The sequence below is a fragment of the Pseudogymnoascus verrucosus genome (genome assembly GCF_001662655.1).
Source record: "Pseudogymnoascus verrucosus strain UAMH 10579 unplaced genomic scaffold scaffold_16, whole genome shotgun sequence".
In the NCBI taxonomy this organism is placed as follows: Eukaryota; Fungi; Ascomycota; class Leotiomycetes; order Thelebolales; family Thelebolaceae; genus Pseudogymnoascus; species Pseudogymnoascus verrucosus.
Window position 1 is genome coordinate 15,107 of NW_017263667.1, and position 15,656 is coordinate 30,762.

The following is a 15,656-nucleotide window of genomic DNA, read 5'->3' on the forward strand; positions in this document are numbered from 1 at the left end:
ATAAGATGCTTTCGAAATTGTAATTCCACGAGAGCGAAGGTAATTATTTTCGTTATCAGGATTATACGTATTCTCTTACCCTTATATTATACGCGTCTCTGAAGTGCATGTCTCATGTGATAGATGATGAATATGCACCACGACGTGGCTGTACGCCTTAAAGGACTGGAGCCTAAATTATGCGGGATTCTTTCGGCCACATGCTTCTACGGATGCGGCTCTGCATATAAGGGCCTTAGCGTTGTGTTGTGGCTTCACTGGCCAACGCAAGGCTGCCTGCCTCAATCGTGGCACTTGGTTTGCTCCTGATAACCTCTGATCTGGAGAGGCTTGCCATGGCAGGAGGGCGTTGAGCCACTTGCGCTCTGGTAGCGACGAAAGCAGGGGAGCATGCGGAATTGAAGTTGACTCCATTCAGCAGGTCACAAATAAAGAAAGACAGGAAGTTTCAGATGCCACTGTCGCCTTGACATGGTTAGGGATGCGGACTGGTGGGGAATGGACCGTAAGGGCGATGCGATTTGAGGCTCCGTTGTGGAGCGTCACTCAGCCATAGAAGCCACACACCATTTATGTTGCAGGCGTGGCTGAAGGGCAGGCAGGGCTACACGAGACGTGCACCTCGCTCAGATAAAACGTGATGAGACTTCGATCTTCGCTCCTTATACGCCAAATCTTCATATTCTGCCTTCATAATTTTCGTCAGCTATAGCATCCCTCATGACCTTAATATCTCTGCATACCCTAACAGCATTAACTCCACGCCACAAAACATATCCACTATTCGAGAGTGGGAGGAGCTTCGAATCGTCTTGCTACAAATTTGATCATGTCCACAGGTGTCTCCAGTGGTTTTCCGACCTCAGCGGACTAACTCTCCATGAGTTCTAAGCAGCATAGTGGCTCTCGCGAAGCCTGGAGATGCCAAAAGGTACCATTTTCATGGGAAATTTGCATCCGGGCAGAAAAACTGTGGTCTTTTCCCAATATCGATTCTTCATCCTGCAACATCTACATGAAATCCTTAAAATGGACCTTGTACACTTCCCTTTCCTCAACTGACCAATCCCAGGGGTCAGGATTTGGTATCAACCAAGGAGGAGGAGCATTGAGAAATTGACGTGGTGCCGCGTAACAGAATTCCCAATCTATCAGCGCCTTTACCTTGAATGTTTTAGGATCCACAAGTATGTTCCTAATTCATACAGGATGGCTTGAATTTCCAATCGCATCATACGCGCGATCCGTGAATCTTCGGGGCAGTGCCCTGCGCAAAGTTCGAGCTGCCAATGATCTTTCACGGCCGCTGGAGCCGGCGGGGACGATGAGATGTAGAACCCCTTGGCCTTGTCATCCTCACCAATGTCAACGGGTAGCAGCTGAGAGGAAGCCGCGTTTTCAGCAGATACTAGGGTTAACGTGATTTCTAAAGAACGCTTGCTCCTCCATGTCTGAAGAAGATACAAGATCTATCCACCTCGAACCACTTCGACAACTCCAAGATCGAATATGGCGGCAGTGCCAATCTCCTTCCAACTCAACATAAAAGGGGCTGGGCATGTGATGAATGTCTTGCATCTTCCTTCTCGTTCTTTCAGCGGCTAGGTATGGTCTGGCGCCTATGATTGAGAAGACTAGTCTTAAGGGCAGCAGCTGTGGGTAGTATACCAACAGTCAGGTTCCTTGATTCGTCACAATTAACTGCAGAGCTCGATTATTCTAGGCAGCAGCTACGGGTGGATGAAACTCACAAGATCGCTCTGGGCAATTGCTGCCTCATGTTCTGTCATAATTTACCAGCATCATTCGCTAAACATCGCCAGCCTCAAGACACCTCAGTCGTTGAAAATAATTTCGCCTTTCACACTTCACCCTGAAGTCAGCCTTCCAAATGGCTTTGCCAGACCTTATTTTTCTGGACAGAATTGGAAGGGTACTGATTTCTACCCCGACGGTTCGTCCCGCCGTCGCTTATTGGATGATTGCGTGGAAGCAACCGATTGGGACGCGTTATGTCTCTAAGTTACGCCTCAACTCTCAACAATTCTATCAAATGCAGAATACTCCCCAATATCACCAATGGCCAATTTCACCTGGTTCGCCTGCTTGAATTCGAGAACCAGTCTCAATGGATCGCACGAATTCAACTGTGTAAGTCTACAGAAAGATTGGCCAAAAAGCTGCAAAGGGAGGTGGATTCAATGGCAACTGTCAGAGAACGCACAAACATTCCTGTGCCACAAGTATTTGGATACAAGACCAACGACAGTAATTCAGTTGGAGTCGCATTTATCCTGATGGAGTTTTTACCCGGGAACGTCGCTATGGACGCTGATGGTGGTTATAAAACTCATAACAGGGAGATTCCTCCTCAACACAAGACGAATTTTTACAACGAAATGGCCCAGGTTCAGGTAAGTACTCTGATATTATCTTCAAATAACGCCATGCATCTATCTGATAAGCACTATTGCAGGCAGAGATGACATCGGTACGCTTGCAAAGGATAGGAACCATTATCAAGGGCAAGATGGCAACTATGATATTGGCCCATTGCCGGATTTAGGTGGACCGTTTGACACTGCAACAGCCTTCTTCGAGGCATGGGCTGCTAAAGCCAAATTCCCGAAATCAAGGGATACAATTTAGAAGAGCATGAAAAATGGGCCACTGAACGAGGTGCTTTCATCGATCACAGAATTCCCTCACAGAATAAAGGCAGTAGGCAGTCGACTTTCTTCCTGTGATAATGGACCGTTTCCCCTCTGGCATCCGGATTTTCTTCATAGCAACATTATTGTCGACGAGAGTTACAGGGTACTTGGTGTCATCGACTGGGAAGGTGCGTGTACTGCACCTTGGGAGTTGGCGGAATTTCCACTTTTCTTGGAAACGGTGCCGTTCCCTACGGATGCACCTTGTAATTATGATGAGAGTGGTCAACCCTTAAATAAGAACACAAGGCGAAGGTGGCAAGAGCGAAAAGAATATGTCGAGAAGGTGGCAAATGCTGAAGTTTCTAAACAGATTGATAACAAGCTGTCGACAACCCTTGATAATCATGACGTCCAGAATTTGGCATACGCTGTGAGGGTTTACCTTGCCCTGGGAAATTAGGCTTTTACCACAAAGTGCTAGAGACTTTTGGAACGAAATATGTTAGATAAAAGCTTGCTAACTCTATTTGCCTTGTCTACTTTCCTGAGACGCGCTAGCCTCATATAGTGCCTATTCTGTGCACCGGACAATCATGCCTTCGGATGTGGACGATAGTTCTTCAGCTATAAATGAAACTGTTTTGATTCCTTGACGATGGCTTGAGTTGGTATATGTCTAGGGTGGAAGGGCTTAAAACGCTTTGACGATCGACCGTACTTCAAGCCGTAGACATCACCCAAAACCCAAGGCCCGAAATTGCAGACGGGCTGGATGTGTTTCGCGACAGGCCTGGTGAAAATATGCAGAACAAACTATGCGTCTGCCGATTTTTCAGGTTTCCCCAAGCCGTAGAACACAAAACCGTAACCGACAGTTTACAATTCAGGATTATTATCGGAGCGGCCCTAGAGTGGATCCGTGGATGCGCGGCCCCTCAGCTTAATGAGGGGCTGCGCATCGATACTATCCGGTGAGGGATGATTAGGATCATCGGATGGTGACCCTCAGCTTAGTCCACCTACTGCTGAACACCAAGCTTGGGAGGTTTCTGGGAAGATTAAATCTTTGTCATCTTCAAATACTCGTCGCTTGCAATGAAATGCCAACGACAGTCTACGACTATCTTTTTTCTAGTTTTAACCCTCAAAATTACACCAGACATCATAAGTCCTTCCCCAGCCCTCCAAAGCTTCCATCATGACCGTAAGTCGCCTCGAGACTCTACCAATAGAGATTTGCCGCATTATCATTGACTTTATCACGACCTGGACCGTCAAAGATTTGTCTTGTACGAGCAAATGGCTGAGAGAGGCATGCTTGCCGGCCCTCTTCCGCCATGTCGAGTTTCCATTCTCAGAGGCCGGATTCGACGGGCTCAAGAGTCTCGTGAAGTCAGATGCTCATTATAATGTCGTCTCCTTTACTTACGTAGTCCCGGAACTACCGAAGGCTGGTAATTATCTCTCCTATTATGCTGGATAATTTTCTTGGCTGACGCTGCCCCTAACCTCGCACAGAAATACCTAGATTTCGATAGTTTCAAGTTTGATCTGTTGACTCCTGACAGCTACGTGGAAACAGCGAAAGAATTGTACGATGCGGGTGATGATGCAGATGAAAGCCCTTCATAGATGGTCATCTACGAAACCTTACACGACATTTGTGAAATGCAGCGCAATATCGTGGACAACGGCGTTGACCTTTCAGTTCTATCATCTACACTTGGAGCGCTTCCTCGATTAACGGACGTGGGCTTGTCTTTCTGCAAGCCGCTGGAGGGGGAAGACCCGCTGCTGTGGTCCTTCGTTCCAAACATGACTGTAGAAGAAGAGTCCTTCGAATACCATGTGCGAGTCGTCTCCGATGCTATCCAGTGTGCCAGAAATAGAGTCGTTGCTATTCATACCATTAGCCTGTTGGGGTTTACCGTTCTGTATCGCAGTACCAGTGAGGCCCACGGAAAACACCTGCGAGGAAGTAATGTTAGTTTGCAATTCGATGCAATGCCAGAGCATTGGTGCAAGTGAATCGCGACGATGAACGTACCCATGCCAACATGATGAGAACATCATCCAAACCAATTCGAGCCTGGGTAATGACCAACCTCGCACACAGACGCATGGCGACAAAGATAGTCCCCAATACAACGGGGATAAGCTGGACAATCGTGAGAGCATGGCCCCTCCGCACCGGGTCGACATAATTCGGCTTCGGCCATTGCGATGTTACTTCTGGCGGTGGAAGTCTCATTATGGCGGTTTTGCAGTTGAGCCTGCCACGTCTTCAACAGCGTAGGGTTGGGCGGAAGTGATGAGGGGCTACCCTATCTATATGTGTACAAAGTGGAGCTTGTCTTGACGTCTCGAGGAACCAGAGTTCTCATCTCAGATCCGTGCTCTCGGGGATTAAGAAATCGCGAAAAATCTGGTGTGGACTACATCATTCCTAAAGTGCCTGGTAAGTCAAAGCTGCATGCACGAGTAGTGGGGCGTGCCGGCCACCAATGCTCTCGAGCATTGTTCCTGCACAGACTTCGTAACCTATGCATCCCGCTCTGGTTGGCCAATTGTTGTGACAAGGGTAACACGCGGTATGTTCTCCAATAGCTCGCGTGGCAAGTTGCGTCCCGATGGCTTGGCTCATTCGCGGGCACCAATGGACTATCGGGAAAATATGCGGGTGGGGGAGACAGTGTTCTGCAGGACCTGGCCGGAACAGATCCGGTGGTAGACACGACGGCGACTGTACCAGTCAAACCTCGCCAAGCTTGGCGTCCATAATCACCCCGAGGACCTTGATATGGTCCTTGGGTTGAATAGTTTGTCCCTGATTGTGAAGGGCTGAGAGGCTGTCTTGTATTCCTTGCGAGTGAAGTGGATTATCGCTGTCTTATCTGCTTCGAAAGTCGCCCCGCTTCTCTCCCATTCTAGGGCGGCGTCAATAATTGCTTCTATGCCTTGCCGGTTGCTCTCTGCTGTAGGCCCTGTGACCCAGGCGTTAAGGTCGTCGATGAAGGCTATGGCTCCTCCATGAGCATTGATCCGCCGCTATACGAGGTCTGCGTTGAAGAAAGGGAATACGATAGGGGATAGGGGCGAGCCCTGTGGCAGGCCGGCCTGTGGCAGTCTTCGCGATTCGGAGGCCTGTCCATTGACTTGGATCGAGGCTGTGCGGTCTGAGCAGAAAGCTTCCACCCACTGGCAGAGCTCTTCTGGTATGCCTCGAGCCTTCATTCTTTGCAGTAGTCTCTCTTTGCACACTCCATCACAAGATAGAGGCGTGACCACAACACTATTGCTTGTCCAGGCACGAACACGGCCCATCCCAACACCCCTAAGTATACGGGCGCGAATTTATCTGGGTTATCGGAATAGAAATAATAGGCACTTCCAAAGGTTGATATAGCGAGGCCGCTGGTTGCCACGATCAGAGACCAAAAGTAACATCCTGAATATCGCCTGAACGTGGCAAAAAACGAGAATAGTAACTTCGATAGCATTCGGTAATGTGAGGGCGTAGAAAGGAGTGAACAAGTAAGTATTGGATAAAACGCGAGCTAGTGCTCGCCTCCCTTGTAATCCTCATGGTGGGACTCTGCTCTGATCAGTCATGATGGGTCGCTGGCTTGATATACATCAAGGCGACATTCGTAAGCGAACCTGAAATGGTGACCGAATTGTTTTGTAGCTATGGCCCCGTCTAGAACACATCGCCGTCAATGGCAAATCATTTATTCGGGGGCGCGATTCAGCCAACACACGGGGAGTTCCGCACAACTCTTGCATCGGGCTGCAATCAAGAGTGATACAATACGTTGTCAATTTGCATACCCAGAGAAGAATCACCCTTGGTGGGCGATACCCTGACGGATCCAGCAATATAGCCGACGCTTTCAAATCACCAATGAGACGACTCCAGCACTTCCAACCCCGTCCTACAGGGCGAGAGCAAAGCGAAGATCGAAAGCATCAAAGCATCAAAGCCTTTATGCACCCGCCAAACCGGGCAGACATGTGAGGAGTTGGATGGACGGCTTTGTGATTGCTGTGGGGGAGGGGTCGCAGATTGGACCGGTGGGCAGGTCCGGACAGCAAAGGAACTGGAGCGGTTCGAGGACAAGATGGATGACCGGCACTGTGGGTTCAGTTGGGCAAAGTATAGGCGAGAGCGGGCAGAGCATACGTACACGCGCTTTGCCCGACGCGGCGGTGGCTAAACCGAGGAGGGCTTTAGTTTTTGGGCTAGTCCTTTTTAGGTAGTATCAAGATACTTAAGACAACAATCCTGTTCTGATCATGGGCTGGCTAATTCCTCAACGAACTATTCTTGTGCGTTCTCCAATTGGTCCGGATATCTACAAACTCAAGCTAGGGGAAGACAATACACAAATAGGAATGGTACGAAAGAGGTTGCTAGTCCATGTGTGGGTAGCGGTAACTCCCATACTTATGACTGAAATCCTTATCCTTTCACTGTTATCCAAGTCCATTGAGAACACATAACCGCTATAGCCTACTCACCTTTCTACCCCCTCCGACCTAAAATGCCCCGCCAGCGAACATCCTGCTATACCTGTGCATTAATCAAAACGGCGTGTGGCCAGGGCCAACCTTGCACACGATGCCAAAGTTAGAATCAACTTGCCCTTGCTCTTTTGATTGGGACCGATCAAGAATCTCCATACTGACCATCTCATCTAGGGTTGTCTCTAACTTGCGACTATGGACCCACAGCCCCAAGGAACCGCAGGAGAAATGACGCTGAGGATACGGCGTCTCGAACTCGTGCTAGACATCGCAAATCGAGGAATGGTTGTCTAAATTGTGCAAAGAGGTGATATAATGTGCTTGAACTTATTTACACCACATTGGCGTCTGACAGAAGCATAACTAGACGAAAGAAGTGCGATGAAGTAGCTCCTCGATGTGGGGAATGTAGACGGCTTGAGATCGCAGATTGTCAAGGGAAAAGCACAGCATCCTTTCGGCAGACGCCATTAACAAGCTTTCCGGCGGTTTCTGAATTCGATGGTGATAGGAATAATCTCCCGAATCAAGACCTGAACGATGTTGTTGATACTGCCCTGAGCACTAGCGAATATCTCAGCCACGTTGCTCTGATGCCTGAAAGCGACATTGCGGAGATGGCTAGACGTGGCCATCTAAAGGACAGCAATGCATTAAGGGGGCAAGAGAAAGATCAGGATCCCCAAAACAATCCTATTCTCAAGAACTTCCCTAGGGTGTCTCATTGGGACTTTACTGACTGGGACCCCGTGGAGCAATATCTGCTCAATCATTTTCTGGAAGTTGTCTCACGGTCCTTCGTCGTTGTCTTTGATGATGAGAATCCGTTTCTTCAGGAAATCCTTCCCAAGGCATCAAATGTCAGATCCGTACGACATGCAGTGCTAGCTTTGACAGCTTGCCACCTCTGTAAGTTATATCCGAATTTTGAAGGCAGTGTGGTGAGGCACCAAAGTCTTGCATTGTTTTTGCTGAAAAAGGATCTCGAGTCCGGAAATGACATCGAAAACACGCTCGTGGTGTCGCTCTTATTATGTTTATTTGAAGTGAGCCGTCTCCACTCCCTTTATGTATAGAAATTCGAGTGCTAATCAGACAGATCTGCCAAGGAAATTCCAGAAAGTGGATTCTACATCTATATGGTTCCAAGGCCTTGATTGACGTATCCCTTAGCCAAGGGACCGGCAGGAAATTATCACAGTTTCTACTAGACTTGTATAAGTTCATCTGCTGCAAAGCAATGATAACCTGCGAAAAGGTCCCAGTCATGCCATGCGGCTTCGAGTCCCTCCAGAATGTGGAACCCGAATCAATCAGTTCAATTCATCCCCTCGTCGGTCTCGCTGGCGATCTGTACAACAAGCTTTCAGAAATAAGCCACCTAGCTGTCCGACGCATGTCACGTCATGCAACGGCCACAAGTGCAGGTATCTTCACAGCTAAAGCGTCTGAACTGGAAGCATATCTTCAATCATGGCAAGCCCCAAAATATGGACATAACCGTCGACTGTTTAATGAGGCCGTTTATGCCGCGGAAGCCATTCGATGGGCTGCTCTCCTTCGACTGTACCAGGTCGTTGATGGGTGCGTTATCAACCCAGAGAAGCGCCAGAACGCACTAAGCCATGTGGAATATTTTATTTCTCAGATCCGCCCAGGATCATCGCTCGAGGCGCAGCTTTTGTTCCCGTTGTTCATGGCGGGCTTAAGTGCAACGAGAAGAGCAGAACTGCTCAGTATTGAGTATCGAATAACAGTTTTGGAGTCGACAGTGGGGACTGGAAATATCACAGGCGCGCACAAATTACTAGATCTTTTCTGGGAAAAGAGTCAATGGGGAACCGGGAATGTTGACTGGGAGTTCCTGTTGCAAGAAAAGCATGCAAATGTGGTTCTTTATTGAACCTTTACAGAACGATAATTTATGATCTCAGTGTAGGTATACAGCCTATTGTAATTCCAACTTCATACACGTTTAAATAAACCATTTTTACTTGACTAATGTTGAACTGCGCTGCTGGCGTTCGGTAGAATAGGATATGATAATTCCGGTGTCAGCACGAGTAGGGTCAAATTAATCAGAAGTGAAATGCATATTGTATTAATCTAGCTACTGTAACTACTATATATACAGTAGAGCTCTACTCCGGAGCTGATCTCGGAGTAGAACATCGGAGTAGAACATCGGAGCAGAACATCGGAGTAGAACTCCGGAGTAGAACACGGGCACGGAGTGAGAACTCCACAACTAATCGAGTGGGTACATTTTCTTGGTAGTGTTGCTTGATTAAACAAGTATTATAGAGCTTAATAATTTACCTTAGTGAAATCGTATGAAAGTAAAGCCTTCTAGGCAATCCGAAACTGCATGAGAAACTGCAGATTATCGTCATGAACAATAACTCCCGCAATGATCTCAGCTGGCGTTGGTTTTTATTTAGCTCTACAAGATGTCATGTGGCATATGGACCCCAGTTGAAATAATATATACCCTCTCCAACAGAACATGCTTAGTTAACAGCAGCCCCCTCCCTTCACTGAGACCCTTATGTCCTCATCTAGATCACGAACCTTGCTATCCTCCTCAAAGTCCTTCCACACCTGAGTAGCCACAGACTCATCAGAGAGAATCTGCCAGCCCGCAACTGCCATGCCCTTGGCAGGCTCTAGACATAACTTATGAGCGATTTCAGCTCCAGCAGCAGCAGTAAAACCCGCTGTATGGTTATATGAGCCCGGGTCTGCGGGGATACCGACGTATCCTTGGAAGGCAGGACACTCATAGGATACATTCCCTAAAATAGAAAATGAAGCTGTTAGTCTGTGAAATTATGAGGAACTTCGTTATTAACCAACCTTGGTCAGTAGATCCAGGCACCGGTGGTGAATTGACATCGCATCTCACCGGGGAGCCAATCTTATTCATAGCATCAGCATAAAGGGTCGAGATGGGCTTGTTCGGACGAACGTCGGCATAGGTATTAATGCTGGGGAATGGTCAGCGGGTGTAGAGGGGGGCAAGAGAGGCTATTACAGTTCTGTCTCGACTTTGCAGCCAGTTTGAATAGCAGCACCTTCAAAGCATGCGACTACTCGCTCCATCAAGGCATCTGCCGATTTCAGTGAGGTGCTACGGACATAGTAGTCCAAGGAGGTGTGTGCTGTGATGATATTTGGTCGTTTACCTCCTTCAGAGATAACGCCATGTATTCTTTGTGCGGGCAGGATTTGCTGACGCAGTGCACTAACACCATTATACCCAAGAACGACGGCATCAAGGGCGTTGACACCTTGCCAAGGCGACATGGATGCATGTGCTGCCTTTCCAGTAAATCTGACGGTAAATTTCTTATTTGCCAGAGTCGGCATATAAGCGTCTCCAGTGTATCCAGCACACCCATCCTCTGGGCCTGGATGGATCATCATACACGCATCAACGTCGCTGTATGCCCCCGCTTCGATCAATTTCAATTTCCCACCGCCACCTTCTTCTGCAGGCGTTCCAAGAAGCCGGACCCGACCTTGGATCTTATACTTTTTCAATGTCTCTGCAAGTGCTATGAAGGCGCCGATGGACATTGTTGCTATGAGATTATGCCCGCATGCATGGCCTATATCCGGTAGAGCGTCATATTCCGCGTTGAAAGCGATAACTCGACCGCCGAAGCCAAATTCAGCCATCAAGGCGGTCTGGATGCCGTATGCATGCCTAGTAACTTTGTAGTCGAGATTCTCTAGTAGAGAGGCCACGTTGTCATGGGCTTTGAACTCTTCATATCCTAGTTCTGGATTTTCGTGGATCTGACAGAGTAGACTGTTAAATAGAGACGCCAAAGATAAAGTTAAGGCGTACCTTGCGATTTATCTCATGGAGAATCGCGTTTCTCTCTTCTATCGCCTGTTTGATAAAGTCGATGATGCTCTCGTCCTGAGTGCCGTACTTGATGTCCATGTTGTTCGAAGATCTCTTGATGTTGACAGGGTATCTAAAAGAAAGTTCACGTGTTTTATCCAAGGGGAAAAGGGAGTACAAGTGAGTGATTGATTTCAAGTATAGACTGTTGTATTTATAAGTTTAAATGTCCACAAATTTCTCGCCGCTAATCCATCGGCATCCTATGTGTAAGAGAAACCAGCAAGGAGAGTGGAACTATGTGTCCTTTTTGGGGTTAGAATTTGTAACAGCATCAACGCAGTCACAATCCGTTATAAAATCGGCGTCGGCTTTGTTCAACTTTGTTTCGGCCATCACGTCCAAGGTATGGATTCCGGTCTAAATACGACGGCAATGGCTGATGGCGCCTGATAGGGAACGACGGCTATCGGTCTTATCGACGGATGACATAAATTCTCGGAGTTCGGCAACAACAGAATGCCGTCGTATTGCCCCTGAGACTGCGGGAAGATGTCAGTGAGATCAGACCCAGCCCAGTCTGAATACGACGGCGATGGCTGATGGCGCCTAGATAGGGATGCGTGAGTACGACGGCTATCGGCCTTATCGACGGATGACGTAAACTCTTGGAGTTCGGCGCTAACGGAATGCCGTCGTATTGCCTCTTGAGACTGCGGGGAAAATGTCAGTGAGATCAGACCCACCCCGACCTGGACTTACTCCGTATGGAAGGAAGCGTGGGAATTAGCCCCTGCCGTGGAAAGCCGTCGAATCGGATGCCGTCGTATAATGGTAAGCTTTGAACGAGGAGAAGCTAAACATCATTCTACCAGGAGCGACCACTTCGAAAACAAAGGAGAATGGTCTCGTGAAGTAGCGTAGAGATAACGATGCACCATCGAGAGGTCACTTGCAGCTTCGGCGTCGTAGTTACATATATCACGCCTCTTCTTCCCTCAGAGCAACCTGATTCATAGCATCCCCTAGACAGGTCGTCATCAACCATACTCCATCTTTCCACCCGACCTCTAGTTTCCTCATGGCTAATATGGTCCGCTCTGTGTCCAGCACCAAAGATGCAGAAATGACTCTTCACATTGAAACCGATAAGGGTGATGTTTCTCTTCGGATCCTCGAAGGCCAAACAATACCTCTGACAGAGGGTTTAACACCGGAGGAGGATCGTCGCATCCTTCGCAGGATTGACATATGGTGTGTCCCCCCTTTGAAAAAATGCTCTAGATTCATTAGTTAATTCGCTACAGCATTCTTCCTGCACTATTCGTTACCTTTCTCCTGCAATTCGTCGATAAGTCAGCCATGGGATACACTGCTGTCCTCGGCCTGCGGACCGACCTACACCTAGTTGGCCAAGACTACTCCTGGGCCTCCAGTTTATTCTACTTTGGCTATCTTACGGCCTCTGGCTTGGTAGCGATCTTGCTTGTTCGTCTACCTGTTGGTCACTTTATGACCATTGCAATGTACGTATCGTTAGGGTCACTATCCCCAAACTTTCATCCTATCTTCCACCCACCGACCTGGTATAATGCATCAGTTGCTTCGAAGCCAACGTTAATCTGAGATAATGGCACTTAGTGCGATTTGGGCGGCAATTCTTATGCTTACGTCACTGTGCACCAACGCGTCTGGACTCTGGGCTGGCCGTTTCTGCCTTGGATTTGTTGAAGCAGCCATCGCTCCTGGTATGACCATGATTATCTCAATGTGGTACAAGCGTTCTGAGCAGGCTCTACGACAAAGTGTATGGTTTATGGGTAACGTTACAGGAGGACTTTGCGGTGGACTCCTTGGATATGGCATTGGACACATCAATAGTATCGCACCCTGGAAGGTCAGCAGAGCCCCACAAGGCTGTAGATCAGTATGCTTGACACTGCTGACACATTATCTCATAGGCTCTTTTCTTAATCTTTGGTGGCTTAACATTGTTTTGGTCCATCTTCTGTTGGTTTCTCATTCCGAATAGTCCTGTGGGCGCCTGGTTCCTCGAGGAACAAGATCAGTATAAAGCGATCGAACGAGTCAAGGACAACTTGACTGGCATAAAAAACAATCATGTTAAGTTTGACCAAGTGCTTGAAGCATTTAAGGATCCCAAGGTCTGGCTGCTCGCCGCCATCCAGTTGACTCAGAACGTTCCCAACGGAGCACTGGGGTCGGTAAGTTACCTGCATCTCTTACTGTCTGTGCGATGTAGCTACCTTGAAATATTTTGCTGCGGATTTCAATGATTCTAAACGGTTTGAATAATGACACGGGTGCTTTTGTCTAGTTCTCGTCTATCGTGATTAACGGATTCGGGTTTTCGACTCTTGATACTCTGCTGCTTCAAATGATTGGTTTTGGGTTTCAGGGATTATTCTGCATCATCTCAGCAATTGGGTGCACATACCTTCCCAATACCCGTACCTATTTCATGGCATTTAATACCGTCATGTCTCTCATCGGTACCATCATGATTCGCCAGATCGATCACAATCATATTTGGGGTCGATTTATGGGTTATTGTCTAACAATTGTCTTCTCGGCCAATTTTCCATTAATCTTAGCCACGATTACCTCGAATATTGCCGGTTTCTCAAAGAAAGTCACTGCTACTGCTATTGTAAGCTATAGAGGTCACCCATTTCCCATGGAATATACTAGGATATTAACAAATCGATTTAATATAGGTGTTTATTGCATACTGCACCGGGAACATCATCGGCCCTCAAATCATGTTCTCTCGAGAAGCACCAAGCTATCCTTCTGGATTTGCGGGGATTTTGGTCTGCTTTTCATGTTCCATCATTCTCATTTTCGTGTTTCGCTTCTACCTCATGTGGGAAAACAAGAAGCGCGATGCCGCCGTGAGCGAGCCGTCCCAAAGCATTCAGATTGATGGGGAACGCATATCCACCAGCGCCCTCAATCTGCTCGACAAGACAGACCGCGACCTTCCTCAGTTTCGCTACGTATATTAAAGGTTCTAGGACTTTATTTTTCTTCTTTCTTGCGTTGGGGAATGGTTAGGCCATGTGGCCTGACTTCGGTGGCTCACATGTGTTGCAATATTACCCGAGCGTCGGGGATGACCACCAAAATCCCAACATTTATGATCAGAATACACGCCTCAAAATGATTTTATGAACTTGGTCAAAGTAATGATGCCTTAATTCATCTCGTTATCTTTTTAATTTCAGATTTGATAAAACAAAAGTATCTACATGACATTGTAAAAAGCTACCGTAACCATTTCATTAAGTTAATTCAAGCACTACCCAGCCCTGCAACTTCGCAGCCGTCATTTCATCAAAGATCTACATAACTATTAGTACGGCTTACATTCTAATGTTACTGCTGCAATGTCTACAAAGAAAATAAGCTAAAACATACCTCTGTCAAATCCTCCATCTTCTTGATTATATAATAGCATTTTACCAAACCACACGCTGCAAGTTCAAGAGCTTCTAATGCCTCGAGTCTAGTTCCAACCGCAGAACCTATACAAATTACAAGTAAGCACATGGTCTTTCGGAAAAGCACGGGGCCTTTGTACCTATGATCCTAAATTGTTGTACTGTGATCTTCGCTGGATGCGCAGACTGAATCGGTATGGGCGTTCCCTCTAGCATCCTAATGCAGACCAGCGTGCCTTAAGGCTTCAAGAACTTCAAGCCTTGCTCATAACTCTTGTTCGCTGCACTAACAACTAGTACCGCATTCGCTCTGCGGCCATTATTTGCAATCTTCTTGATCGTAGCCTCAAGCTCTTCGTTAGTGTGCTGCATGAAATTAAGAAATTCTTCTACGCCGCACTCCTTGCACAAGGCTTCTTTGCTGCTTCCGTTAATGGCAATAACGCGGAAACCCATGGCACGGGACGCATATTGCACTGCCAGATGACCAAGTCCTCCGCCGGCACTACTAATGACAACCTAGTCACTAGGCTTAGCGCCGGATTTCTTTAGCCTGGAATAAACTGTGAGGCCTGCGCAGAGAATGGGAGCTGCTGTAGCAGAGTCTATTCCATCTAGGATAGGAGTTGCGTAGGTTGCTGAGGTGGTGACGTACTGTTAGAAGGTACCAGGGGTGTAGTAGCCTGAGATCTTTTGCTTTTCGCATGTATTGTCGTCGTTCTCGAGACATGACGCTGTGAGCAAGTAACGTCAGCATATATAATCAGTTTCTATGGAGTACCAGCTAATAGTGCTTTGAGGAAAAACTTACGACATATGTTGCATACGTCTGCAAGCCATTTTATGCCCACTCTAGATCCAATCGCTAGCATAGTGACGCCTAGACTATGACTAAGTACTGTTCCGACGCCTTCATGACTACTAATTTGGCCTTATCATTAATCAGCAATGCTGCGTTATTTGGGTTTGCAAACCAATAGACCTGCTTTTGTTAGAAACGGTAGAACAGCCTAGGATTAGAGGCAAACACCAAGATCAGAATGGCAGACTCTAGAATGAGTACTATGAGAAGTTAGCCATTGCTAATTCGAAATTACCACATCTTTAGACACTTACAGCTTTACTAGTATTTGCCCATTAATGGGTACTAGGATA

The 15,656-nt window shown here is 47.4% G+C and overlaps 7 protein-coding genes across 7 annotated transcripts; 4 read left to right on the forward strand and 3 right to left on the reverse strand.

Moving 5' to 3' along the window:
* Positions 1 to 2,012: 2,012 nt before the first annotated feature.
* Positions 2,013 to 2,649, forward strand: VE01_04426 (uncharacterized protein; the record flags this gene model as incomplete). Its single annotated transcript, XM_018273900.1, has 2 exons — positions 2,013 to 2,418; positions 2,477 to 2,649. The coding sequence occupies 2 exons, from the start codon at positions 2,013 to 2,015 to the stop codon at positions 2,647 to 2,649; spliced, it is 579 nt and encodes a 192-aa protein (XP_018131386.1).
* A 1,206-nt stretch (positions 2,650 to 3,855) lies between these two features.
* On the forward strand, positions 3,856 to 4,289 carry VE01_04427 (uncharacterized protein; the record flags this gene model as incomplete). The annotated part of the gene is made up of 2 exons (XM_018273901.1): positions 3,856 to 4,111; positions 4,186 to 4,289. The coding sequence occupies 2 exons, from the start codon at positions 3,856 to 3,858 to the stop codon at positions 4,287 to 4,289; spliced, it is 360 nt and encodes a 119-aa protein (XP_018131396.1).
* Positions 4,290 to 4,397: 108 nt separating this feature from the next.
* VE01_04428 (uncharacterized protein) lies at positions 4,398 to 4,908 on the reverse strand (the record flags this gene model as incomplete). Its single annotated transcript, XM_018273902.1, has 2 exons — positions 4,398 to 4,625; positions 4,705 to 4,908. The coding sequence occupies 2 exons, from the start codon at positions 4,906 to 4,908 to the stop codon at positions 4,398 to 4,400; spliced, it is 432 nt and encodes a 143-aa protein (XP_018131390.1).
* A 2,066-nt stretch (positions 4,909 to 6,974) lies between these two features.
* VE01_04429 (uncharacterized protein) lies at positions 6,975 to 9,158 on the forward strand. The gene is made up of 4 exons (XM_018273903.2): positions 6,975 to 7,286; positions 7,359 to 7,491; positions 7,552 to 8,230; positions 8,284 to 9,158. The coding sequence occupies exons 1-4, from the start codon at positions 7,202 to 7,204 to the stop codon at positions 9,085 to 9,087; spliced, it is 1,701 nt and encodes a 566-aa protein (XP_018131389.2). The 5' UTR covers positions 6,975 to 7,201; the 3' UTR covers positions 9,088 to 9,158.
* A 481-nt stretch (positions 9,159 to 9,639) lies between these two features.
* Positions 9,640 to 11,265, reverse strand: VE01_04430 (uncharacterized protein). Its single transcript, XM_059463615.1, has 4 exons — positions 11,038 to 11,265; positions 10,219 to 10,985; positions 10,041 to 10,171; positions 9,640 to 9,979 (listed from the first exon to the last, which is right to left on the reverse strand). Exons 1-4 carry the CDS (start codon positions 11,134 to 11,136, stop codon positions 9,699 to 9,701), a joined length of 1,278 nt encoding a protein of 425 aa, XP_059319775.1. The 5' UTR covers positions 11,137 to 11,265; the 3' UTR covers positions 9,640 to 9,698.
* A 350-nt stretch (positions 11,266 to 11,615) lies between these two features.
* Positions 11,616 to 14,277, forward strand: VE01_04431 (uncharacterized protein). The gene is made up of 6 exons (XM_018273905.2): positions 11,616 to 12,291; positions 12,345 to 12,563; positions 12,679 to 12,934; positions 12,999 to 13,262; positions 13,376 to 13,708; positions 13,776 to 14,277. Exons 1-6 carry the CDS (start codon positions 12,119 to 12,121, stop codon positions 14,064 to 14,066), a joined length of 1,536 nt encoding a protein of 511 aa, XP_018131393.1. The 5' UTR covers positions 11,616 to 12,118; the 3' UTR covers positions 14,067 to 14,277.
* A 280-nt stretch (positions 14,278 to 14,557) lies between these two features.
* On the reverse strand, positions 14,558 to 15,341 carry VE01_04432 (uncharacterized protein; the record flags this gene model as incomplete). Its single annotated transcript, XM_018273906.2, has 4 exons — positions 14,558 to 14,585; positions 14,642 to 15,020; positions 15,157 to 15,235; positions 15,313 to 15,341. The coding sequence occupies 3 exons, from the start codon at positions 15,339 to 15,341 to the stop codon at positions 14,739 to 14,741; spliced, it is 390 nt and encodes a 129-aa protein (XP_018131345.1). The 3' UTR covers positions 14,558 to 14,585; positions 14,642 to 14,738.
* Positions 15,342 to 15,656: the final 315 nt, after the last annotated feature.

What these genes read in the sequence shown, in the direction of transcription:
- VE01_04429 (XM_018273903.2), top strand. Translation starts at nt 7,202, where the DNA reads ATGCCCCGCCAGCGAACATCCTGCTATACCTGTGCATTAATCAAAACG. An exon ending in ACCTTGCACACGATGCCAAA is followed by an intron (nt 7,287 to 7,358) that starts GTTAGAATCAAC and finishes CATCTCATCTAG; the next exon opens with GGTTGTCTCTAACTTGCGAC. An exon ending in TGTCTAAATTGTGCAAAGAG is followed by an intron (nt 7,492 to 7,551) that starts GTGATATAATGT and finishes AAGCATAACTAG; the next exon opens with ACGAAAGAAGTGCGATGAAG.
- VE01_04430 (XM_059463615.1), bottom strand. Translation starts at nt 11,136, where the DNA reads ATGGACATCAAGTACGGCACTCAGGACGAGAGCATCATCGACTTTATC. An exon ending in TGCAAAGTCGAGACAGAACT is followed by an intron (nt 10,172 to 10,218) that starts GTAATAGCCTCT and finishes ACCATTCCCCAG; the next exon opens with CATTAATACCTATGCCGACG. An exon ending in GCCTGGATCTACTGACCAAG is followed by an intron (nt 9,980 to 10,040) that starts GTTGGTTAATAA and finishes TTTCTATTTTAG; the next exon opens with GGAATGTATCCTATGAGTGT.
- VE01_04431 (XM_018273905.2), top strand. Translation starts at nt 12,119, where the DNA reads ATGGCTAATATGGTCCGCTCTGTGTCCAGCACCAAAGATGCAGAAATG. An exon ending in CTTCGCAGGATTGACATATG is followed by an intron (nt 12,292 to 12,344) that starts GTGTGTCCCCCC and finishes AATTCGCTACAG; the next exon opens with CATTCTTCCTGCACTATTCG. An exon ending in AAGTCACTGCTACTGCTATT is followed by an intron (nt 13,709 to 13,775) that starts GTAAGCTATAGA and finishes GATTTAATATAG; the next exon opens with GTGTTTATTGCATACTGCAC.